General features: G+C 33.4%; 1 protein-coding gene across 10 annotated transcripts in view; it reads left to right on the top strand.

Annotated features, from left to right (window-relative positions):
* The window catches only part of NBEA (neurobeachin), a 668,634-nt gene that overhangs the window by 57,522 nt on the left and 586,945 nt on the right, over positions 1-24,167 (top strand). For all 10 annotated transcript variants that reach the window (XM_077868099.1, XM_077868094.1, XM_077868093.1 and 7 more), the window contains exon 2: positions 21,523-21,754. In XM_077868099.1, coding sequence (XP_077724225.1) covers positions 21,523-21,754 — 232 coding nt within the window. The remainder of the gene's footprint in view (positions 1-21,522; positions 21,755-24,167) is intronic.

The following is a 24,167-nucleotide window of genomic DNA, read 5'->3' as shown; positions in this document are numbered from 1 at the left end:
AGAGATGAGAAGGGAGATTATATGGGTATACCTGAGAGTTGATGTGATAAAGGATGACAAAGTCATTTTCTAAATGCTTTTATTTTGTTAGTGCAAAGGAAGCTAGCCATCACTAGAGTAAGGATGGGGCAGGTCTTAGAAATTTAAGCAGAGAAGGGAAGCTATAAAATAATCATATAGGAAAGTAAATAGACTTGGGAAGTGTAGGATCAAAGAGGAGCACTGAGATAATGTCACTTTCTTATGTATAAATTGGAAGAGTTTAGATCCATCTTTAAAGTTTTTATTTATGATACTGTTTGAAAGGAAACATTTTCCCTCTACTCTCTAAGGTTCAGCAGTTTGGGGTTTGTGAAAAATTAACTGACAAAAGAGATTAACAGGAGAAAATAAATACAAAATTTATTGGTATTTTTAACATGCATGGTTCACAGAAATGAAGTGAAACTCAAAGAGGGGTTATTACCCTTCTTGACAAAGGAAAGAAAAGAGGTTTTGGGATCCAAGAGACAATGCATTGTGGGGAAGTGATTAGGAAATACATGGGAGAGCTAATGGAAGATAAGGGTTATTTTGGTAAAGTTTGTTTATGCAGACTCATTTTGGTGTGGGCTTTCCATCTCCAGTGAGAAGAGTTGCTCTTCTCAGCACAGGAAAGGTGGGATATTTATGCCCCTTTCACAAAGATAAATTTATATCTTGCTTTTATAGACAGATTACAGGAGGACAGAATATTCTTCCTCTGACTTTTGCTTCTTAATTGCCTTTAGGTTAAAATAATTCTTATGCCAAAGTGGCATATTTTTGGGTGGCATTATATGATCTGCTTCAGTATGAATAAGTGTTGACTACAACACCCCGAATACCATATAGGTTATTGCTATTATTTGCTGTGACTTATTTTTCAAAAGTAAAATTGACTCTTTGATACTGATGTAATATTAAACTGAATTATATGTAAGTATATATTAGTTGATGTAAATGTGACATAAAATGCAAACTTTGTTTTTAGCAAAACTTTGATAATGATTTCTATACATAGTTTAAGCTGTATATTAAGAAAGTTTATTGGCCACTGAGAATTCCCTGTGTGAACTACAGACTAAATACTTCTAGGAATTTCTAAGAGATACTTACAGAAGCTGAGCTTAGGTATATATATCTTCATTTCAAGAATTTTTCATTTTAGGCTGAGTGATGTTTTACTTGAGCTTAATTCCTCATGGTTATATCATTGTACTTATAAGGAAAATTACTAATTTTTATGCCTGTGTATGTAATGTGTGTTTGTGTTTTCTAAAAACAAACACGGAACACCTGGATGGCTCAGTTGGTTGAGCATCCAGCTCTTGATTTTGGCTGACGTTACTATCTCAGAGTTTGGAGATCGAGCCCCACTTAGGGCTCTGTACTGAGTGTGGAACCTGCTTAAGATTCTCTTTCTCCCTCTCTCTCTGCCCCTCCCCTACTAAAATTTTTTTTAAAAACCCAAACAGATTACTTTGATTTTTTTTACTATCTTTTGTTTTCTAAATTAATATTCTCCTGGTATTTGTAATATTAAACACTTTTCATTCAGACCCTTGATAGTGCTGATGAAGTTAAAGTCATGTATGTTATTCCTTTCTGAGCTAGTAAGTATTCTCTATTTTATTATTTTCTTTTTGCAGTCCATATTATATTGGAAAAATAAGGTAAATTTAACATTTATTGAGTACCTAGTCTAAGCTGGTAACTGTTGATTACTTCATGTAAAGTAGCTTCTTTAATCATCCATCATTCCTGTGAGAAAGATTGTGTTAAACTGAGAAGTTACCTGGCATGTCATGAATTTGGTAAGTGGCAGAGTTAGGATTTGATCCCAAGTTAGCGGATCTCCAAAGATTTGTGCAGTAATCAATTGTGGGTCAGTAAAAAACATTTTTTTACATAGTATTGAATAATAAACAGTTATTTTGGTTTATTCACTACTCCTGCACTAGTGAATTGTTTCTTCTCATCTTGTTTAATGTCTTTTTAATCATTATCTTCTTGGAATCTGTCACCTTCCTTTAATTATTTTTCATTTTATTTTCTGATTGGGAACTTGATAAACTTCCATGTTATAGAAAGAGATTTATAAGGAAGGGACTGCGTAGGATACAATGGAGGGAAACTGGAGTTGGAAAGTTGAATGACATTAGGTTTGCTCTTGATTCTGTACCTCTAAGAGATAGGTGGTTATTTTTGTAGAAGAATTGGCAGAAGTTCTTCTATCAAATAGGCCATATGGCTAGAAATTTGAAAACTCTGAAAATGTACATATTATTTTAAATCTCCTTTTAAGTATACTGATATCATCATAACTATATTCAATATTTGTTTAAGAGATATAAGATAGTTTCAGATATTTCAGTGTATGCTATATAGGTGTTGTTCATGGATTGGTCGGTAGGACAAATGTGGTCCTATCAGGCAGTTTATAGTCTAGTGTTTATATATAACCTCTGATACTGAGAGTTGTTAAACCCTCCTTAGTCTTATATTTTCTATGATTATAAAAGTAAAAAATTATTTTTAGAAAGTGTCATAGAATCGGAAAATATGTAAATATAAAATTTCATAAGCCCATAACTGAGAGCTACATTTTGAGAAACATTTTTTTGAGAAACATTTTGATTCAGTTCTCTCTCTGTGTAAATTTAGTTGTACAGATTGAACGTTTTACGAGATGAAAAATCTACTTACTTGCTATATCTCACTCTTAATTTTCAGTCTTTTCTCTCTTTGCACATATTACTCATTTTCCCCCTGTAAATCACTTTATGGATTTTGTAACCAAATGTACAATTTTTAAGTTTTCCAACCCATGAAATTCTGCTTTAACCTTTGTAATTTCTTTTTCCATAATTATCTCAGGCTTGCTTTTAAAAATGGCTTCCCAACTTCTTGAGTTGAACGCTTGATTCATTTATTTTTCTTTGTTGCTTCTTAATTAAAACCTTTTAAAGTAGGAATGCCTTCTCATTGGGATATAAACATTCATTTGGAAAGTTCAGTTCTTGTCCTGGTTGTTAATACCAATAAAACTACTTTCATCTCAAGCAGCTTTGTGAACTCTAGGGATCAGAGGGTAATGTTTTATTGTTCTAGTCACATATTTTTTTATTTTTCTCAAACTGGTTGAAATGGTGAATCTTCTCCTTTGTTTTTATCTTATTAGGTAATTTTGGCAGTTTATCCAATGCCTTATTTACAATAATTTAAATGTTATTTTACCCCCTTTGGATCTTTAGATTCTATGTTCTGTCCTTGCTTTATGATACCACAGCTGTTGCACACATCATGGCTGTCTTCTCAGTAAAGATTGTAGAACTTTGTATCCCAGAACCAGAAGATCTTAGATAATTTTCCTCTGTTCCTTTATATATAATGATGTGGGAATGGGCTCAGAGAGAAATAAACTGATGTACCTGGAATACTAAACTAATGTACTTCTGCTCAGAGGTTTTAGCAGAGCTTTGATTTAACAGCAGAGGTCTCCTCTCTCATTTTCTCCTTTTGGGCCTGATGAGTACTTCCGTGAGAAGCTATTGTAGGATTTCATATAGTAGATTCAGATAACAAGTAAAAATTCATTTAGTAAGAAGATTATTGAGAAACAGTATTATGATCTAAATGGTGTTTTAGGAAGATGAATTTGACAGTGGTATTCAGTGGTGACTTGGAGGAGGAAGATATTGTGAGGAGGCAAAGTAGGATTTTGAAACTCCTTGATGTAGTAGTTAGGGAAAACGAAGGGTTGAAACTGAGATATAAGAGTAAGGAAGAAATACTAGGGCTTGACAATTGGAATGGAGAAAAAAGCAGAAGAATCTAAGTTAATATGAAAGTATTAAGTTTGCGGGGATCCCTGCGTAGCTCAGTGGTTTAGAGCCTGCCTTCGGGCCAGGGCGTGATCCTGGAGTCCCAGGATCGAGTCCCACATCGGGCTCCTTGCATGGTGCCTGTTTCTCCCTCTGCCTGTGTCTCTGCCTCTCTCTCTCTCTCTCTCTCTCTGTTGCTTGTGAAACAATAAATAAAATCTTAAAAAGAAAAGCAGTATGAAGTTTGTATGAGGTGGGAAGATTAGGTTTCCTTTTTAAGGAAAAGGTTTAATTTTAGGGAGATAGATTTTTTTTTTTCCTTTTAATTCACTATGGATTGCAGAATGGGTGATAGCCCTTTTCCAAGAAGTTGAAATATTGAGGGATGTGTTCCAATACACATATACATTCTGTACTGCTAAAAATCAACTCTACGGTTTAGTTAAAACTTTTTTTTTGTTCTTGCACTTTCTATTTTAATTTTTTATTCAGATATAGATCTTATTTTCATGGGGGAGAAAGTTGTAAAGAAAGAAATGGGATTGGTGAGGTCTTGTGAAACCTTGAGCAGTTCAAGAAGATTGTTCTGTTAAGGATATTTTAGGTAATAATTGATTACCAATAACCCATGATTTGGATTAATACACATTAATAATTTTATTTTTATAAAATTAACCCAAGTAGCACATGTAATTAGTGAATTTTTTTTATTTGGAGTTCTAGAATTCCAAGATAATTTAATCATCTAAGACATTAATAACAAAGTGATAATGAAACATGTTTGTATTTTCCTATCACAGACTAAAGCTTCATTGCACTCATGTACACAAAATTTACTTTAAAATGTAGATGTTAGGAGCATCTGGTTCAGTTGGTTAAGTGTCTAACTCTTTGTTTCAGTTTTGGTCATGATCTCAGGGTCATGAGATCCAGCCCTGCGATTGGGCTCTGAGCTCAGCACAGGGTCAGCTTGTCCCTCTCCCTCTGCCCCTTTGCCCGTACTCTGACTCTCTTATTCTCTCTCTTTCTCTTAAATAAATAAACAAACAAATAAATAAATAAATCTATCTATCTTTAAATAAAAATGTTTATTTTTATAAATGATTCTAGCTGTTCATGAGATATGTTGGTTTCTGTATTTGATCCCAAGAATGCTTAGAGAACAAATACTACAAGCCAATAGAACTACTTTTTACTCTTTTTCAATATTAGTATTTAGTTTTCTTTTATGTGAACTAAAGCATTATATCACAACTAATGTCATTAAAGGATATATGATGAATGCTATTTAATTCATCATGTGGCCTGAAAAAACAAAAATCATGAAAAAATAAGCCTTAAGAAAGATGAGATTGGCTCAGGTTTTTTTTTTTTTTTGTTTTGTTTTTTGTTTTTGTTTTTGAAGATTGGCTCAGGTTTAAGAAAGATCTTGTGAAGATCAAGAACAGTTCTATTATAAAAATATTTATTTTTTCTAATTGTAAAAATATTTTAGAATTTAAATTCCAAAACTTCTTGATATATATGAGTAAGACTCATACTATAAAAATTCTTCTATGTGTTGTTAGAGAACTTAGTTAATATTTGACTATGTATAACAGATATATGTGTGCAAATTTTGTCTTTTCACAGAGTGAAGGTATACTTATGACTGGATTTTGATACTTAGATAAGAACATGGAATATAGATGCTTTTCTTTTTATATAGTCTTTGGTTATCCTTTATTCATACCTGTAAAAGTCATCATTCATTACACAGTTATAAGTAAATTGAAGAAATAATTAGAATATATATTTTTGTATCAAAGTAAACAGCTCTTAAAAAAGTCTTCAGATTTCAAGTGTTATTTACAATTAGGATTTAAAATTTAGAAATTAAATGCAAAAAAAATGAAATGCGTATAACTTTTGTAAATTAGAGTTTGATGTGATTTACTATGCAGTTTTCTTATAGATAGATACTGCCATGTCTGTATTTGTATGTGTATATGTACAGAAACACAATAAAATATTATTTTGAAGAGATTTTTAAGTTTTATTGTACAAAATAGAAATTACTACTTTACATTAGAATCTAAGTGTTAGGGCCGCCCGGGTGGCTCAGTGGTTTAGTGCCACTTTCAGCCCAGGGCCTGATCCTGGAGACCTGGGATTGAGTCCCATGTCAGGCTCTCCCTGCATGGAGCCTGCTACTCCCTCTGCCTGTGTCTCTGCCTCTTTCTCTCTGTGTGTGTCTCTCACGAGTAAATAAATAAAATCTTAAAAAAAAAAAAAAGAATCTAAGCATTAATATCTTATTGGGAAACACATTTTTTTAGGTAATTGATTCTTAAGCTACTTGAATTTCTTGGCCCTCTTGCATGAAAGTTACATGTTGTACTAGGCACTGAGGAAGGCACTAAGAGATACAATGAAGAGCAATACTAGGACTCTTTTATAGATGTGTGTGTTTTTTTATGGGAGACATAATATACACATAAATACAGACTGTAATTAGTGTTGTGAATGGAATAATTTTTTATTTAAAGATTTTATTTATTCATGAGAGACACACAGAGAGGCAGAGACACAGACAGAAGGAGAAGCAGCCTCCCTGTGGGGAGCCCAGTGTGGGACTCCACCCTAGGGCTCCAGGATCACGCCCTGAGCCAAAGGCAGACACTCAACCACTGAGCCACCCAGTTGTCCCTGGAATAATGTTTTTTGATACAGAATAACAGAGACTCACTTTAGGTATACTAGCCAGTGAAAGAGCATGGCAGTCCAAGGGAACAGTGAGCAAAAGGCCCAGGAGTTGGGGTGGAAACAAGGCCTGTCTAGGAGCTGATCAAATCTGAGTGATTGAAGCCTGTAATGAGCAAAGAGAGCAATATAAGATAAATTTGTGAGGCAGATGAGAAGATTTATTCAGATTTTAATTGGAATAGCTTGGATTCTGTTACAAGAGCAGGGGGAAGTTGTTGAAAGGCTTTAAGCTATATATGTGACATTTATGTTGTATAAGATTATCTGGCTGCAGTGGAAAGATATGGGAGCAAATAGTGAGATCTGGTGTAGTGCTTTGTTTACACTACACTATGTAGCTACATAGTGATTATTTATTACTAAAGTGATGTAAGTAGAATTAAGCAGGAGAGTTTTTTCCATTTGTAGAGTATTAGTAAAAGTGGGTGAACCTAGGTTTTCCTTTTCCTTTCCTAAATATCTAAGAGTAGAATTGTCAGGATGAATGGGTAAATGTGTGTTTAAACTTATGAAAAACTTACCAAATTGTTTTTCAAAGTGGCTATGTTACTTAGTATTCATTCACACAAGAGGCCTGTGGGAGTTCCAGTTGTTTTATTTCCTCTTCAACATTTGGCATTATCAGTCTTTTTTTATTTGAATCTAGTGGGTGTATAGTGGTAATTTACTATGGCTTTATTTTGCATTTTCTTAATGTCAAATAACATCAAGCATCTTTTCGTGGGCTTATAGGACATTTTGAAAAATATTTTATTCATTTTAGAGAAGGAGCATGAACAGGTGGAGGGGCAGAGGGGGAGAGACGCAGAGAATCTCAAGCCCAACTCCATGCTCAGCTTGATTTCACGACCCTGAGTTCATGACCTGAACCAAGAGTTGGATGCTTAACTGACTGAGTCACTCAGGCACCAGTTTAAAAAAAGTGCAATGTCTTTTTATTATCAAGATGTGAGATCTCTTTATATTACATATTCTGGATAGTCTTTTTTTTTTAAGATTTTATTTTTATTTATTCATGAGAGACACACCGAGAGGCAGAGACATAGGCAGAGGGAGAAGCAGGCTCCATGTAGGGAGCCCGATGTAGGACATGATTCCAGGACCCCGAGATCTCAACGTGAGCCAAAGGCAGGCACTCAACCTCTGAGCCACCAAGGTGCCCTATATTCTAGATAGTCTTTAATCAGATATGTGATTTGCAAATATTTATTCTGGGGCTGTGGTTTATCTTTTCTTAATTTATTAGTTTACAAAAGTTGAAATTACCAGTTTTTTAATGTAGTTTGTCTTTTTGTGGCCTGTTTAAAAAATATTTGCCTAATCTGAAGTCAAAAAGATTCTTTCCTAGATATTATAGAAGTTTAACTCTTACGTTTATGAATGGTATAAAGAAACAAGTTTCATTTATTGGTATATGAATATCTAGTTGTTCCTCACTATTTGTAAATACTGTTCCTTCTCCATTGTTTATTTTGACACCTTTGTCTACAATCAGTTGATCATGTCTTGATTTTGTCTTTTGATTTGTGTGGGTCTATGATTGGACTTTATGTTATGTTCTGTTAATGCATGTTTTTATTCTAATTGGAATACCATATTATCTTGATTTATGTGGCATTGTAGTAAGTTACAAAGTCTGGTAGTTTAGGGCCTCTCAAGTTTATTCTTCTGGTTCAGAATTGTTTTGGCTATTTATATGCCCCATTTTTTACATATACATTTTAGAATATCTAAATTCCTAAAAAGAAAAAAATTCCTAACAAAATGACAGCCACAGTTGTGGCTTGGATTGTATAAAAATAGAGTGGAATTGACATCTTCCAGTCCTTGAATATGGTATGTTTCTATATCTGTTTAGGTCCCCCCCCCTTTAAAAAAAGAAAACAAACATAGCAGTGTTTTATAGTTTTTTTTTTTTTTTAAGATTTATTTATTCATTTCACAGAGAAAGATTGTGTGCGTGTGTGAATGAGCAGGGGGAGAGCCAGAGGGAAAGGGAGAGAGAATCTTAAGCAGACTCCCTGCTGAGTGTGGAGCCACCAACTGAGCCACTCGGGCACCCCATGTAGTTAAGTATACAGACCTTACATGTGTTTAGGTGAATTTTTGTCTGAATATTTCATGTTATATGCTATTTTACTGGTTTTGGTTTTAATTGATTCTAATTGTTCTTTGTTAGTATAGAGAAAACAATAGATTTATGTGTACAGATCTTAAAATCCTGAGACGAATACAATTTTTTATTAATTTGAGAAGCTTTGAGTAAATTTATTAGGAGTTTCTGTGTAAATGATTATGAGGTTTGTGAATAAATGTAGTTTTATTTTTGCCTTTCCAATATGTATGACTTTTATATATTTATTTTTCTTGGCAATTTGCATTGGCTTGGACGTCTAGGATAATGCTGAGTGGAAGTGGTTGGAGAGGAGGATATCCTTGGCTTATTTCTGAAAAGCATGCAGTCATTCAGCCTTAAGTATGATGTTAGCTGTAGGTTTTCATAGATGACTTTTTATCAGTTTGTGGATATTCCTTTATATTCCTAGTTTGCTGAAAGTTTTTATAAAGACTACTTTTGGATTTTGTCAAATGATTTTTATGTACTTTTTGAGATGATCGAATGGCTTTTGTTGTTTTAGTGTGTTGATACGGTGAAATACATTGTTTGATTTTTTGATTGGTAAGCTCACCAGTACTCTTGGGATAAAATGTACTTGGTCATGATGTACAATTCTTTTGTTGTTGTTCTTATTGTTAACATGCTGCTGTATTTGATTTGCTGTATATTTTATTAAGGTTCTTTGTGTCTATGTTCATGAGAATTATTTGGCTGTAGTTTTCATTTTCTGATATTTTCTCTGGTTTTATTACCATGGTACTTTTTGGCCCATAAACTAAGTTTGGAAGTGTTTCCTCTTTTAAAAATTTCTGAGAAAGATAGTGTAGAATTTATGATAATTTTTTTAAACTAAGAATTCATCTGTGAAATTGTCTGGATCTGTGGTGTTGTTTCTGGGAAGATTTCTAACTACAAATTCAATTTCTCTAGTAGACATAGGACTGTTTAGATGACCTGTTTCTTCTTAAAGTAATCTTTGACAGTTTATACCATTTAAATAGTTTGTGTTTTTCGTTTAAGTTGTCACATTGGTAGACATAAAGTTATTAAGAAGAATCTCTTATTAATCCTTTTAGTGTATGTGGAATCTATAGTGATGACTCTTTTATTTGTGTTGATGCTAATTTGTATTCCACTTTAGCCTTTCCCAGAGCTCTCTGCCACCTCACCTTTGATTCATTGGGCTAAATAAATTGAAGAACCATTTAGTTTCATCATTAGTCTATGTTGTTTTGGCTGGTTTTTGTATCTTTGATTTTTCTTTTCTTGTAGTTAAATTTTTTATTTGTCTTTATGTATAATTTACTCTTTCTAGTTTCTAAATGTAGAAACTGCGGTGATTGTTTGAAATTTTTCTTCTTTAGTACACAGATATTTAATACTAAAAATTTCCTTGAAGCACTGTCTTAGCCATATCCCATGAATTTGGGGATATGTTTTCATTACATTCAGTTAAATTTTTTTCTACTTTCCCTAATGACACCTTCTTTGATCAACAGGTTAGCAAGAATAAGTTGCGAGATACTTTAGTATTTTTTTCCTGATGTATATCTAATGATTTTAATTTTATTGTGATCAGAATTTTAACCTTTTTGAGATTTCTTTTATAGCCCAGGTAGTCTTACCTTGGTGGATATTCGATATGCACTTCAAAACGTTTCTCTGCTATTGGATGGGAGTGTTTAATATGCCTACATAACAGCTAGGTTAATTTTATTTAAGATTTCTATATCCTGGGACGCCTGGGTGGCTCAGTGGTTGAGCGTCTACCTTCGACCCAGAGCGTGATCTTGGAGTCCTGGGATCGAGTCTCACATCGGGGTCTCTGCATGGAGCCTGCTTCTCTCTCTGCCTGTGTCTCTGCCTCTCTCTCTCTCTCTCTCTGTCTCTCATGAATAAATAAAAAAATCTTTTTTTATAAAAGACTTACTTTAAAATATCCTTACTGATTTGGGGGGTATGTTTTCCCAGTTGCTGAGAGATGAGTATTAAAATTCACAACTAAAATTGCAGATTTGTCTGTTTCTCTTTTGTTCTCTTATTAGATTCCTTCATATTTGGGATTGCTATGTCATTCTGATGAATCTGCCCCTTCCTCCTTATGGAAATCTTCTATTTTTCTTTTATAAAATCTACTTTGTCTGATACCAGCATCACTATACCACTTTTTTCTTAATTGTGTTTGCATGGTGTATCTTTTTTTATCCTTTTGCTTTTAACCTGTTTCTCTGTATTTTAATTCTTTGGTCAACAAATCATTGCCTATGTGCTAGTCACCTGCTTTTATAATTTTTTTTTATTGGTACACAGCCATACCATGTCATTTATGTGTTATTTGTGGCTGCTTTGATATTACAGATGCAGAGTTGAATAGTAGTGATAGAGACCATAAGGTCCTGGAAGTGTAAAATCTCGGCTCTTGAAGAAGTTTGCTGACCTCTACAGCTTTTTTTTTTGTTATGTGGAATGTAATTGGGTTTTGCTATATTTTATACATTCTTATAATCTCTGCATTTTAAGTGGTGGTTTTATATTATTTACATTTCATGTAATCATTATGGCAACATTTCATTCTGCTAGTTTTGCTATTTTATATTCACATCTTTTTTTTGTTTGTTTCTCTTTTTCCTATTTCATGTCTGGTTTTGGATTGAGAATTATGATTCTATTTTACAGTTACTATTGATTTATTAACAATTCCTAGTTTTTTCTTTATTATTATTATTTTTAAGTATTTTATTTATTTATTAATGAGAGACACAGAGAGAGAGGCAGAGACATAGGCAGAGGGAGAGCAGGATCCACAGAGTCAGCCTGATGTGGGCCTTGATCCTCTAACCCCAAGATCACACCCTGAGCCGAAGGCAGACGCTCAACCACTGAGCCCCCCGGGTGTCCCTAGTTTTTTCTTTAAAATAATTTTTAAAATTAAGACTAACTTTTTAGAGCAGTTTTAGATTAACAGCAAAATGGAGGGAAAAGTACAGAGATTTTCCACATATCCTCTGCTTCTACATGTGCATAGTCTTCCCACTTACCAACATCTTCCACCAGAGTGGATATTTGTTACAATTGATGAATGTACCTAGATAAATCATGATCATTTGAAGTCCAGTGGTTTACATTGTGGCTCACTCTTGGTGTTATATATTCTATGGATTTGACAAATGTATAAGGACCTGTATTCACCATTATAAATCATACAAAGTATTTTCATCGCTCTAAAAACCCTCTCTCTGTGTTCTACCCATTCATATGTTCTTTCACCAACCCCTGGCAATCACTGATCTTTTTATTGTCTCCATAGTTTTGCCTTTTCCAGAATGTCATATAGTTGGAATCATACAGTATGTAGCCTTTTCAGATTGGCTTCTTTCACTTAGTGAAATGCAATTAAGGATCCTCTGCATCTTATCATTGCTTGATAGGTCATTTCTTTTTAGTGCTGAATAATATTCTGTTGTCTGGATGTGCCACGGTTTATCCATTTACTTACTGAAGAGCATGCTGGTTGCTTCTAAGTTTTGGCATTTATGAATAAAGCTACTATAAATATCCGTGTGCCAATTTTTGTGTGAACCTAAGTTATCAGCTCCTTTCAGTGAATACCAACAAGTACAGTTGCTGGATCATATAGTAAGAGTATATTTAGATTTGTTAGAAACCACCAAATTGTCTTCCAAAGTGGCTGTACCACTTTACATTCCCATCAGCAATGAATGAGTTCCTGTTGCTTCACATCCTTGCAGCATTTGGTATTGTGAGTGTGTACTGGATTTTGGTCATTCTAATAGGTGTGAAGTGATATCTTGTTGTTTAATTTGCATTTCTCTGATGATATATGATGTATGGAACATTTTCTTACATGCTCTTTTGTCATCTGTATATCTTCTTCAGTGAGATGTCTGTTAAGATTTTTGACATTGTTTCTTTTTTTTTTAAGATTTTATTTATTTATTCATGAGAGACCATAGAGAGAGAGAGAGGCAGAGGGAGTAGCAGGCTCCATGCAGGGAGCCTGACCTGGGACTCAATCCAGGATCTCCAGGATCAGGCCCTGGGCTGAAGGTGGTGCTAAACCGCTGAGCCACCCAGGCTGCCCAAGATGGTTTCTTTTTTACATTTGGTATTTTCCTAGAATTTACAATATACATTATTAATTTATTGTTCTCTACCTTCAAATAATGTATCACTTCAGGTATATGTTAAGAACCTCTTAAAAGTATACTTATATTTCTTCCTCTGCTGTCCTTTGTGCTATTGCAGTCATTGTTTTTACTTGTACATGTTTGTAAATCCCCAAAACAATTTTGGCATTCCTCAATTTTTGTCATTTCAGATTTTCATCTGGTATCCTTTTCCTTCTGCTGGAAGGACTTTCTTTAACAATTCTTGTAGTAAAAGTCTGCGGGCAATGAATTCTCTCAGCTTTATTTGTCTGAAAAAGTTTTTATTTTGCTTTTATTTATGAGGTGGATTAGGGTTTTCAGTATTAGGCATGGGGTTACAATTTAAAAATATATAGTGGTTTGGCGAGACTTAATTTTTACTTCCTTTTACTCATTAGTTGGCAGCTAGCAGCCAGGTGTACTTATCATCTGCTTTGTTATAATCTTATTAAGTAATCATAAAAGTGGTTATACCACTTTTGATAAACTGCATGTTGTTTCAAATATATTTTAACGAAGGTACTTAATTGTATGAGAGTCATTCACTTTGTTTTCTCCTCCATTCCCTAGAGTTTTTATGGACTATATTTTTAGCAGCATTTGTTATACTCTTGGGTATAGTTATTTCTATACCACAGAAGGATTACTGATACAAATTACTTGAAGACAGGACTGCTGTGAAAGAAATAGGAAACAAGTAATTTTCTATTTTTCTTGCCTTAGTTTGTCAGCTGGGTTTAGAATCATTAACTTTTATTATATTCATGTCCAAATTATAAAGTATTTTCCTTTATGTACTAAAAATTTACCTGAAAGTCATGTATAATGCATGCAGCAGATCTATGACTGATGCAGGTACATATTTATGTATTGGGGGTGGTCTTTTTAGTATTTGTATGCTTCTTAATCCTATATAAAATTGACAAGATACATTCTGATGCTGACACTAGCTTTGGAACCTTGGGCTGGTTACTTAACTTAGGCTAACCTCAATGTCCTTGTTTGAGATACTGTCTTACAAAATTGTGAGAATTAAATGAGACTATACACATAAATTACTGAACACATAAGTGTTTACAACATGGTCATTCTTAATGATCATGTTTCCACTTTATTTCTTTGTGAAATAACAGATACAAGTTTATCTCAAAGATTTCCTTCCTTAGAGGTTAATAATTCAATACCTTTAAAACTTGGATTGTATCTGCTTCTTGAAATAATTTGATTAACTTACTAGAAAAGGCTTGTAAGAGGAAAAAAACAATGTAAGCAAGAGGACAGAATAGAGAAAGGAGATAATCAAGGCAAATATAGTTATCAGATTTTGAACATTAATTTTTTTTCTCTTTAGATGAGCCATACTTCTTATTTCTTTGTATGTCTCATACTTTTTTGTTGAAGACTGGACATTTTGAATATTGTCATGCGAAATGCTGGAAATCAGATTCTTCTTTCTTTTCCCTTGTGTTTGTTGTTGTTTTGGATTGTTTACTTAGTAATTTTCTAAAATGTTTCTAAGTCTGTACTCTTTGTCATGTATAGCCCCTGAAGTTCTGTTTGGTGGTCAGCTGATTTTTTTTTTTAAGATTTTATTTATTTGAGAGTGAGAAAAAGCACAAGTGGGATGAGGGGAATAGAGAGAGGAAGAAGCAGTCTCCCCACTGAGCATGGAGCCCAATTCAGGGCTTGGACCCTGGGATCATGACCTGAGCTGAAGTCCTATGCTTAACCTGCTTGGCCACACAGGTGCCCCTCAGCTGATGTTTTGACAGAGTTGTCTTAAATGCCTGGAGCCGGGGAAAGAAAAAATGAAGAATCGAAAAGTACTCTTACTGTCTTTGCAGATTTGCTCTTTTGGAGTATCCTTGCAGTGCTTAGTCAGGCTGTTTATATCTCTCCCCTAGCTTTTACTTCCTTCTTGTGTAGAACCTAAAGGCCAGCTGCAAGTGAAAGCTTAGGGTCTTGGGAACGCTTGGGTGGCTCAGCGTTGAGCGTCTGCTTTTGGCTCGGGGCATGGTCCCAATGTCCAGGGATCGAGTCCCACATCGGGTTCCCTGCATGGAGCCTGTTTCTCACTCTGCCTGTGTCTCTGTCTCTGTCTGTCTCTCTCTCTGTGTCTCTTGTGAATAAATAAAATAAAAAAGAGAAAGCTTAGGGTCTTTTTAGGCTTTTTCTGAATGTGTAACCTGCCCTAGGGATGCATGTGACTCTCTCTATTTCCCTGTATATATATAGGAGAGCCTTTTAAAGACCTTATACCCACATATATATATACCTCTTTTCCCACATCTTCCTTCCCAGGCTTCCAAGTCTATTTATTACTTGTCCCAAGTGTTGTCTCTAGCTCAGGCTGCTGTAGCTAACATCTGTGCCTTTACATGCTTTTAGCAGAAGTGCCCCAGCCCTAGAGATATTCTATGTTTGGTGAGAAACAGTTCTTTGCACCTGTCCTTGAGGGAGCTGCCAGATAGGTTGAGACCCACAACCTTGATTACAAGGTTCCTGCTGCTTCCTCTGGAACTAGAAACCCTCACCACTTGTGCAGGAGGTTGTCCTCATGACTGTTGCCCTCCAGGGTGTGGGGAATTGTAGGTGGGGCAGTGCTTTTTACCAGAGAATAATAGCTGCTTCTTCACTGAATCATCCCCGGGTTGGTATACATTTTTGTCTTGATTGCAGAATTTTTCAGAAGTTGATTTTGACAGTTTTTGCCAGCTCATTAGTTTTCTCTAGAGAACATAGCCATGGAGTTGCCCATTCTGCCATTTTGTGGTGATGTCATTATTTTTCAAAGGAATGTGTTGTAAACTGATTTCACTTGAAAATATTTAGAAACTGGAAGTGGAAATACAATTAAGCCTGCTTCTTTAAAAAATGATTTATTTATTTATTCATTCATTCATTCATTCATTTATTCATTTATTCATTTATTTGACAGAGAGTAAGAGCAAAAGCCAGGGGCAGAGGGAGAGGGAGAAGCAGGCTCCCTGCTTAGCAGGGAGCCCAGTGTGGGGGTCATGACCCAAGCTGAAGGTAGATGCTTAACTAACTGAACTACCCAGGCGCCTCAAGCCAGATTTTAAAAACTAAGAATTGTGTGTGGTTTATGTAGTGCCTTAACAAGTCAAGAGTACAAGTGTTCTGAATTGTACTTATTAAACCTTACATATTTTCCAAGTAATAAAAGAAAAAAGAGTAAGGCAACTGTGGGCATAGTCAGGAAGGAGAAAACATCTCTGACTTTTTTTTTTTTTAAAGATTTTATTTATTTATTCATGAGAGACACAGAAGAGGCAGAGACATAGGCAGAGGGAGAAGCAGGCTCCATGTAGGAAGCCTGATGTGGGACTCGATCCTGGGACCTCAGGATCATGTCTTGAGCCAAAGGCAGATGCTCAACCACTGAGCCACCCACGTGTCCCACATCCCTGACTTTGTAATCACTGGAACATTAAAATAGTTGTATGGCAGTAAGAGCAATTCATTGCTGAAGGAGAAAACCTGAATACAGTAGAAAGTCTGGCTTACAACTTGGTGACTGACCATGAAATAGACCCTCTCTCCCTCTCTCCTCCACTCCCATCTGTATTAAATTAATCTTCCCATTCTATATTAAACACTGAATATTTTTCATAGGTTTGGCAATGTGCTGGAGGTGTAGATATATAGTGGATAGGTAGTTAGAAATAGTCCTTACCCTTAAAAAGCTTATTGTAATTTGGGATATCTGTGAACATTTATGCTATGCAGTGACTGCTATTGCATACATGGGTTGTAATGGGAATTCAGGGAAAGGCCATATTTATGGGTACTGGGAAGGCATTCTGGATTAAGTGGTGTTTAAACTGGTATTTGGAGGTTTAATGGAAGTTAACAAATGTAAAAGTTGAAAGAGAACTCTGTCATATATAGAGAATACCATATATGAAAAATTTTAGGTCAAGTGAGAGATGTGCAGTGTAGAAATGTTCCTATGACAATAGTTAGGAAATGGGAAGTAGAGGAAATTGGAGCTGGGGTGTTAAATGGTGACTTTATAGGCAGTGCTATCTAGTTTAGAGTTTATCCAGAAGGATAAGATGCAAAGGAATCCAAATAGTTAATAATTGTCCAGTCTGATCCAATTGATGAAAAAGAATTATCCCATATAATTCTAACCAATAATCTAAGATTTCAAAATAAAGGTATTTAAAATTGCTAGTAATTACAAACTTAGTCCTTTCAGAAGGTATTTTCCAAGTCAGCATTTTATATTCCAGATATTTATATAGTAACTTTTATTTCTTTATGTAAATAAAAGTTATTTCATTTAAAAAGCTCAGCTATGATATTTATTTTATATAAATTCTTTTATGATCATTTCTTGAGTAGGAAGCACCATAGTGGGCCACTTTTCTTGCAGAGGCAATACCTTTTAGAATTTTAAAGAAAAGGCCTAGAAGAAAAGAACTTAACTGTGCAAATAGAGTATTCAGATTTATAGGAAATCTTAATTGATTTATAAATCTCTTTTATACTATGGTAACAGTTATTTTAGCTTGTTTTTTGGTTTAGCCTTTTTAGCTTTGTTGTGTCATTTTCTTTGCTTTTTAAAAGGTTTCCCTGTGAATTTTCTTTTTCAATGTTTATTGCTAATTTTCCTGTAATTGAGCCTTCAAAGTCTTCTACTTTCTTGCTGAAAATAACCTTAAATAAATTGGTTGTATTTAAAAGTTTTTATTTACTACCTCTGGATATATATATATTTTAAAGATTTCATTTATTTATTCATGAGAGACATAGAGAGGGAGAGAGAGAGGCAGAGAGACAGGCAGAGGGAGAAGCAGGCTCCATGCTGGGAGCCCGACGTGGGACTCGATCCTGGGACTCCAGGATCACACCCTGGACTGAAAGCAGGTGCCCAACCGCTGAGCCACCCAGGTGTCCCTGGATGTTTTATTTCTTAGAGAAATTATTTTCTCTTTCTTTCTTTTATCCTACACACTGTTCATAAAACACTGATTTCTTTGTAGATCTACTATGATACATCCCATTTCTATATTTTTTAAGTCTATACTTCTTTTTTTTTAAAGCTTTTATTTATTTATTCATGACAGACAGAGAGAGAGAGATTGGCAGAGACACAGGCAGAAAGAGAAGCAGGCTCCATGCAGGGTGCCTGATGTGGGACTCGATTCCGGGTCTCTAGGATCACACCCCAGGCTGAAGGCGGCGCCAAACTGCTGGGCCACCAGGGTGGCCCTAAGTCTATACTTCTGACTTAATAGAAAGTTGTTTAGGTTCATTTTTCAATCCAGATTAGAATTCTGGATCTGTCACTTTACTTATATGTGACCTTGTTCATGCTGCTTAATTTCTTTATTTTCACTTTTATGAAGACAATTAATACATTTTCCTCATAAGATTGTTATAGTTTAAATAATGAAAGCCAATTGTTTCTACTTTTTCTTACATGCTTTAGTTGGTAAATACGGAACCACTCATAAGTAGGGAATGAATATTTCTCTAATCTTGGAATCATAGTTTTGTAAGCATTTAGCCTTATTAACACTAAAGTATTAAAAATTACAGTGAAGGTTAGAAAGACCATCTGAAAATACAGGCCCACTTTACAACATCTACAATAAATATTTTTACAGATCTGGCAAAGAAATCAGAGAGCCAAACTGTATTCTTTTGTAACTAAATGATATGTAGAAAGGAGCATTGTTTTTTAACTGAAAAATAGTGAAAGATGGAACCGTAGCTTCACATAACAGAGTCTGATTGTTCAATTATACATATTAATTGTTGATTTCTTTAAATGCAGACTATTTTTTTTTTCCTTTCCACTGAGTCCATCCCTCTGTTATTTACAAATTACATAATGGCTCTTGGTTATGCCAGACTTTAATGAAAGCACTTAACAATTCATTTAGGAGATTAATCTAAAAAAAAAAAGCCTCAATGTTGTCCCATTTTAGTATATACTAATTCTTACGTGTTTTCAGAGGCTTATAGGCTTAACCTTAGGTATCTATTTCTATTAGTTTAGTCAGTAAGCATCCACATCATTGATTTTCAAACCTGTTTTTCTTTTTCCTCTATATGGTTGCCTTTTACGCACCCCTTCTGAGTTACTAACCACTGGTCTATAAGGTTCATAGTAGTGACCCCAAGTCAATTGGACATATAATAGTGGAAAAGTAAGCAGTTCTTTGATAAGACCATGGTATGGTGAAAAGATTGTTTGAGTTGATTCTCATAGTTCTGCAATTAATATCTAAGAGAGTACATGATCCACAATAGTTTAACGTTTGTTGGAAACAAGGCTTAAGCTACCTGTTTTGTGGTACTTAAGACTTACGTGCTCAGGTGACTACTTTTATTTTTTTAGGTTAGAGCTGGGGTCATTAGAGAACTGGTAATAGCTATCCTTAACTGAATGCTAGCTATATGCTTAACATTGTTCCTAAGCCTAATTAGTTTATTTAATCCTCACAACAAAAACACTATTAGGTAGGAATTTTTATTCTCATATTTAGGTGAAGTAACTGTGACTTAGACAAGTAGTCATTAAGGTCACAGAGCTAGTGGTACAGCTAAAATCTGAATCCAGGAAGTTTGAATTCAGAAACAGTCTCTTAACTGTTCTAGTAGCTATTTTTGTTAATAAGACAAATAGTAGGAGGAGTTGAAGTTGTTTCATACACAGAAGTAAAACCAGCCTTTAACCAAAGTGAGTATCTAGGTCATTAAAAAAAGAAAAAAAAAAGGTCAGAAGTTAGGATGAGGGATAGTTTCTCATAAGGTTGAGTTATAGACCTGTTACAGAGAAAAAATACAGAGAATAATGTTTTAAAATTTGAGAATATTTTTTAAATTATTAAATTTCAGAAGACTTAAAAAATATTCTTAAATGAGATTTTATTGCTTGTATGGACTTGTATGAAGACAGACTTACTGGGTTTTGATCCTGTATCCTCTATCTACTAGTTTTGTGATCTTTTCCAAGTTAAATTTTCTGTGCCTATTCTTCCTTCTCTGTAAAATGAAGATAATAATAGATTCTTTCTCATATATTTTTTGAGAATTAAATTATTTAATATATATAAATCCCTTAGAATAGTACCAAATGGTATGTAAGTACCTGATGGTATTATTAAATTAATCATATTTATTCCATAGCATGTGGTCATCTACCCTTATTATTGAACATTTTTCTTTGATAAAAAATTCTGCTTCTTGAATCTAATATCTGGTGCCTCTCTGCCCCTAATCTTATTTTTTTTGTTTCCATTTTCTGAAATACTTACAATTTATGTCTTCTTCTTTGCTTTATGTAACTTGCAAGCCAATTGCAACTTTCTGGAGGATAGGTAGAGTGTATATACATCTACATATATACATCTTTTTTTCTGGAACTTAACACTATTAGTATGTGGCTAGTCCACATATATAGCCCTAGTTCCTAGAACAGTAATTTCTAGTCTTTAATAAATAAAATTTTTATTGAATGAATGAATGAATGACTTCAAATTTGTCAGGTGTTTTGACATAATATGGCTATTTTCTTCCTAAATTATCTATTCTTTTTTTTAAAAAAATTTTAAAGTTATTTATTTATTTGACAGAGAGAGAGAGAGAGAGAGAATGAGAGTGAGTGTACAAGCAGGGGGAGCAGCAGGCAGAGGGCCAGGGAGAAGCAGGCTTCCTGTTGAGCAGGGAGCCTGATGCAGGTTTGATCCTAGGACTGTGGGATCATGACCTGAGCTGAAGGTAGATGCATAACCTATGGAGCCACCCAGGCATTCCTAAATTTTCTGTTCTTTAGACCAGAAAGGTATCAGTTTTTCAATCTTTTTTAAGAATGGTACTTAAAATTAATACGTCATATGTGACTTGATCAGTAGAGTATGAGTATCGTTATATCTTTTATTCTAAATATATTTGTTTATTGCTGTACTTAAAGTATCTTTTATTCTAAGTGTATTGGTCTATTGCTGTACTTAAAGTAGCATTTGAGAAGGACACTAATACTTTTGACTCATTTGACATAATGCCACAAGTCAAATACATTGCTATTATGTCATCTTTGTATAGCAATTTGCATTCTCTTAAGTATTATAGATAGTAGGTATATTTCTTTCAATAATTTTTAACATAGATTTTGTCATTTCCACATTTATTATAAGTTTGCAATGATTACTTTTGTATTTCTTTATCTTATATACATAGAGATAGAATTGTTTTCTGTTACATCTCATTTGTCCATCTAGTAATATCACAAAAGAAAATGAACTTCATGTTTTAAAATTTATCCTTAGTGAATTTTGCATTTTCTAATGATTTTCACTTTTGAGAGCCAAATTCTTTTTTATAGGAATTTGTTCTGAATCCTACCCAGTAGTTCTGTGTGCCATTTTTCTGCACATGATTGGTAATTAACTTTTTCCATTTTTTAAAGAACTTGATTTTTCTAGTTTTAATTTTTATAGCACCTTTATCTGTAGCTTTCCAGTTTTTCTCAAAAGTAGTTTTAGGCTTGAAAACAAGAAATTTTTTAGAGTAGCTATGCTCTCCTGCTAGTTATTTTATTATTTTTATTATATTGTTATAAATAATCTCTCGTGTTATTAGTTATTGTTTCTTTTTTGTTTTTCAGTTGGTTGGTGGAGAATTTGACTTGGAGATGAACTTTATTATCCAGGATGCTGAGAGTATAACATGCATGACAGAGCTTTTGGAACACTGTGATGTAACATGTCAAGCAGAAATATGGAGCATGTTTACAGCCATTTTACGAAAAAGTGTTCGGAATTTACAGACTAGCACAGAAGTTGGGCTAATTGAACAAGTATTGCTGAAAATGAGTGCTGTAGATGACATGATTGCAGGTATGAGGTTATCTCACAGGATAATATGCTTTAAATGTTTATAAAAATTCACATTTTTCTTTAGAGTCTATGGGTAATGTAGAGTTGTTGAAGCTAACTTGATTTAAAATAGATAAATAGAAATGTATGGGATATTTGCCTTCTATATTAAGGGAAAATTTGAAGAATGGAAGACACCTTCTTCTGTATTAGACAAAAATAATTACTGATTTTTCTTTTTCACACTTTAGAAAATCTTAATTATGTGGGATAAACAACCATGAAATCTATCAGAAAAATAAATAGTACCTTTTTACATAGTACTTAGTTAAATCTTTACATAATTAACATTTTGCAATGTATATTACAATTCTGCATAATGAACACTTTCCCAACTTTTCCAAGCTCCATGCACTTCAGTTTGGCATATATGGAACTATGACAAGAGAAACTAATATCCTTAGGATAAGCATGTTGAATTTTTAGGAGGTGTCCATTTTACTTGATATTCTTTTAGAGAAACTTTTATGTTAAAATAAACATGTAAAGTAGAACGTGAAATTTGCATGGAATTTCAAGATAAAAATACTAATTTTTGTGCTTGTTATGTTATTTGAAGTAGCTTCGAAATCTATGATTATTCATTGTCAATCCTTTGCCTCCCTTGAAAGCTTTTTCTCCTTTTCTCCTTTATTTTTAGATGGGCTTCAGTAGAAATGTTGTGAGAGAATTGTCCCAGAGCAACATTATTACCAGAAAATAAGTTTAGAGTTTGAAATGTTGATTCTTTTAAGCCATGAATCTTCCGCATTAAGTCTCTTTTGATATAAAAGGGTTTTCATAATTTTAAAAGTGCTAATACGACTCCTTGCAATATCATGCCTGATCTTTAAAAGTAGTTCAGACACCAGAGAATCCTCTATCATATTTTGATTTATGCACAATTAATTTTAATATTAGTAGAACAAAACCTTAAGAAATAATAGAGTTGAAGAATAAGTTAAAGATTAATGTCTTTTAAATAATATTTAAAATTTTTTGTTTTTCTAATAGAGTATATTAAAATTAGTTCTAATTGCTTTCAAGGTGGCATCTATCTCTAGAGTGATTTAACATTTTCTGTGTTGGTTACTAATGGTAAATTTGATGAAAAATGAAATTCAATATATATATACACATATATACATATATACATATATACAATATATATATACACATATATACATATATACATACATGTATATACATACATATATATACACACACACTGTATAGAAGAACATCATGTGATTTTTGAGTTCTCATATCTGGGTTTAGTCCCTGAAGTTTTTTATTTGGTTTTTGAAATAAAAATGGCTACCACTTTATAAAGTGCACTTTAGAAAATGAGTCATAATTACATACATAGAGTTTACTGGTACATAATTCATGAACTTTGAGATAAAAGATGGTAGTAAGCTTGATTAGTACTGCAAAAAGTTCATGTGTTCATGTTTTCTATTATACAAAGCTCCTTGATTATCTTTCCTTCTCAATAATAATACTGGTAACACAAAACTTTCACTTTTGTTATTTTATCATTATCAGAAAATTACCTCTACCTTACTTTTCAGTATAGAAAATGAAATTTAGATAACATACTAATGAAGCACCAATAACCACCAAAACACTACTAAGTTTTCATTCTGAATATTTATAGCATATTAAGTTCAAAGAGGCACTTTTCATTTACTAATGTGTAGGTATTACTAGAAGGCAGTTAAATATCTATGCTAAGTTGATTAGAGAGTTTCATATAGTCTGAGAATTTTTTCTCCTTTAAAATTTTGTCCAGAAAAAAACACCTGTTATGTTAAAATTAAACTGAGCTACTTGGTTATGTGATATGTACAATTAATAAGAAATTTTAATAATTATGTAATTAAATACAAATTTAATCACTTTTTGTGGTACACATATAAGATGAGATAAAGGTTTGGGAAAAGAAGTATAATTTTTTAGGAAAGTATTTGTAGGCAAAGAAATCTATGAATTTGCCATTGCAGCTAATTGCTTGAAACTACTTACTAATTTAGGGATTTAAGGCACTTAATTTCTATCTAAAATTTTTTGTTAGAAACAAATCTTCTGACTAACATGTAGTAACTATAAACTTTTTTATTGAGTGATGAAACATTGTATTTCATTAAAAGATCTCAAAGATGACATATTAATAGTCACAATTTAATCATAGGGATTGCTTACTTATTGTGGCATTAAGTAAGATTATTCAATTTATTGACAAAATAACCATACTAAATTGCTAATTTGAAATAGATACATAATAAATATATTTAAAATCTCAAATTCCAGGTATTAATTTGTAATATTGAATAATAAATATTACACATCAGAAACTATTTAAACTTATCCTAACACCTTTTCTTAATTAATT

The sequence above is a fragment of the Canis aureus genome, chromosome 24 (assembly GCF_053574225.1).
Source record: "Canis aureus isolate CA01 chromosome 24, VMU_Caureus_v.1.0, whole genome shotgun sequence".
NCBI lineage: Eukaryota > Metazoa > Chordata > Mammalia > Carnivora > Canidae > Canis > Canis aureus.
The sequence above is the reverse complement of the archived record's forward strand: the minus strand, read 5'-3'. Positions and strand labels throughout refer to the sequence as shown.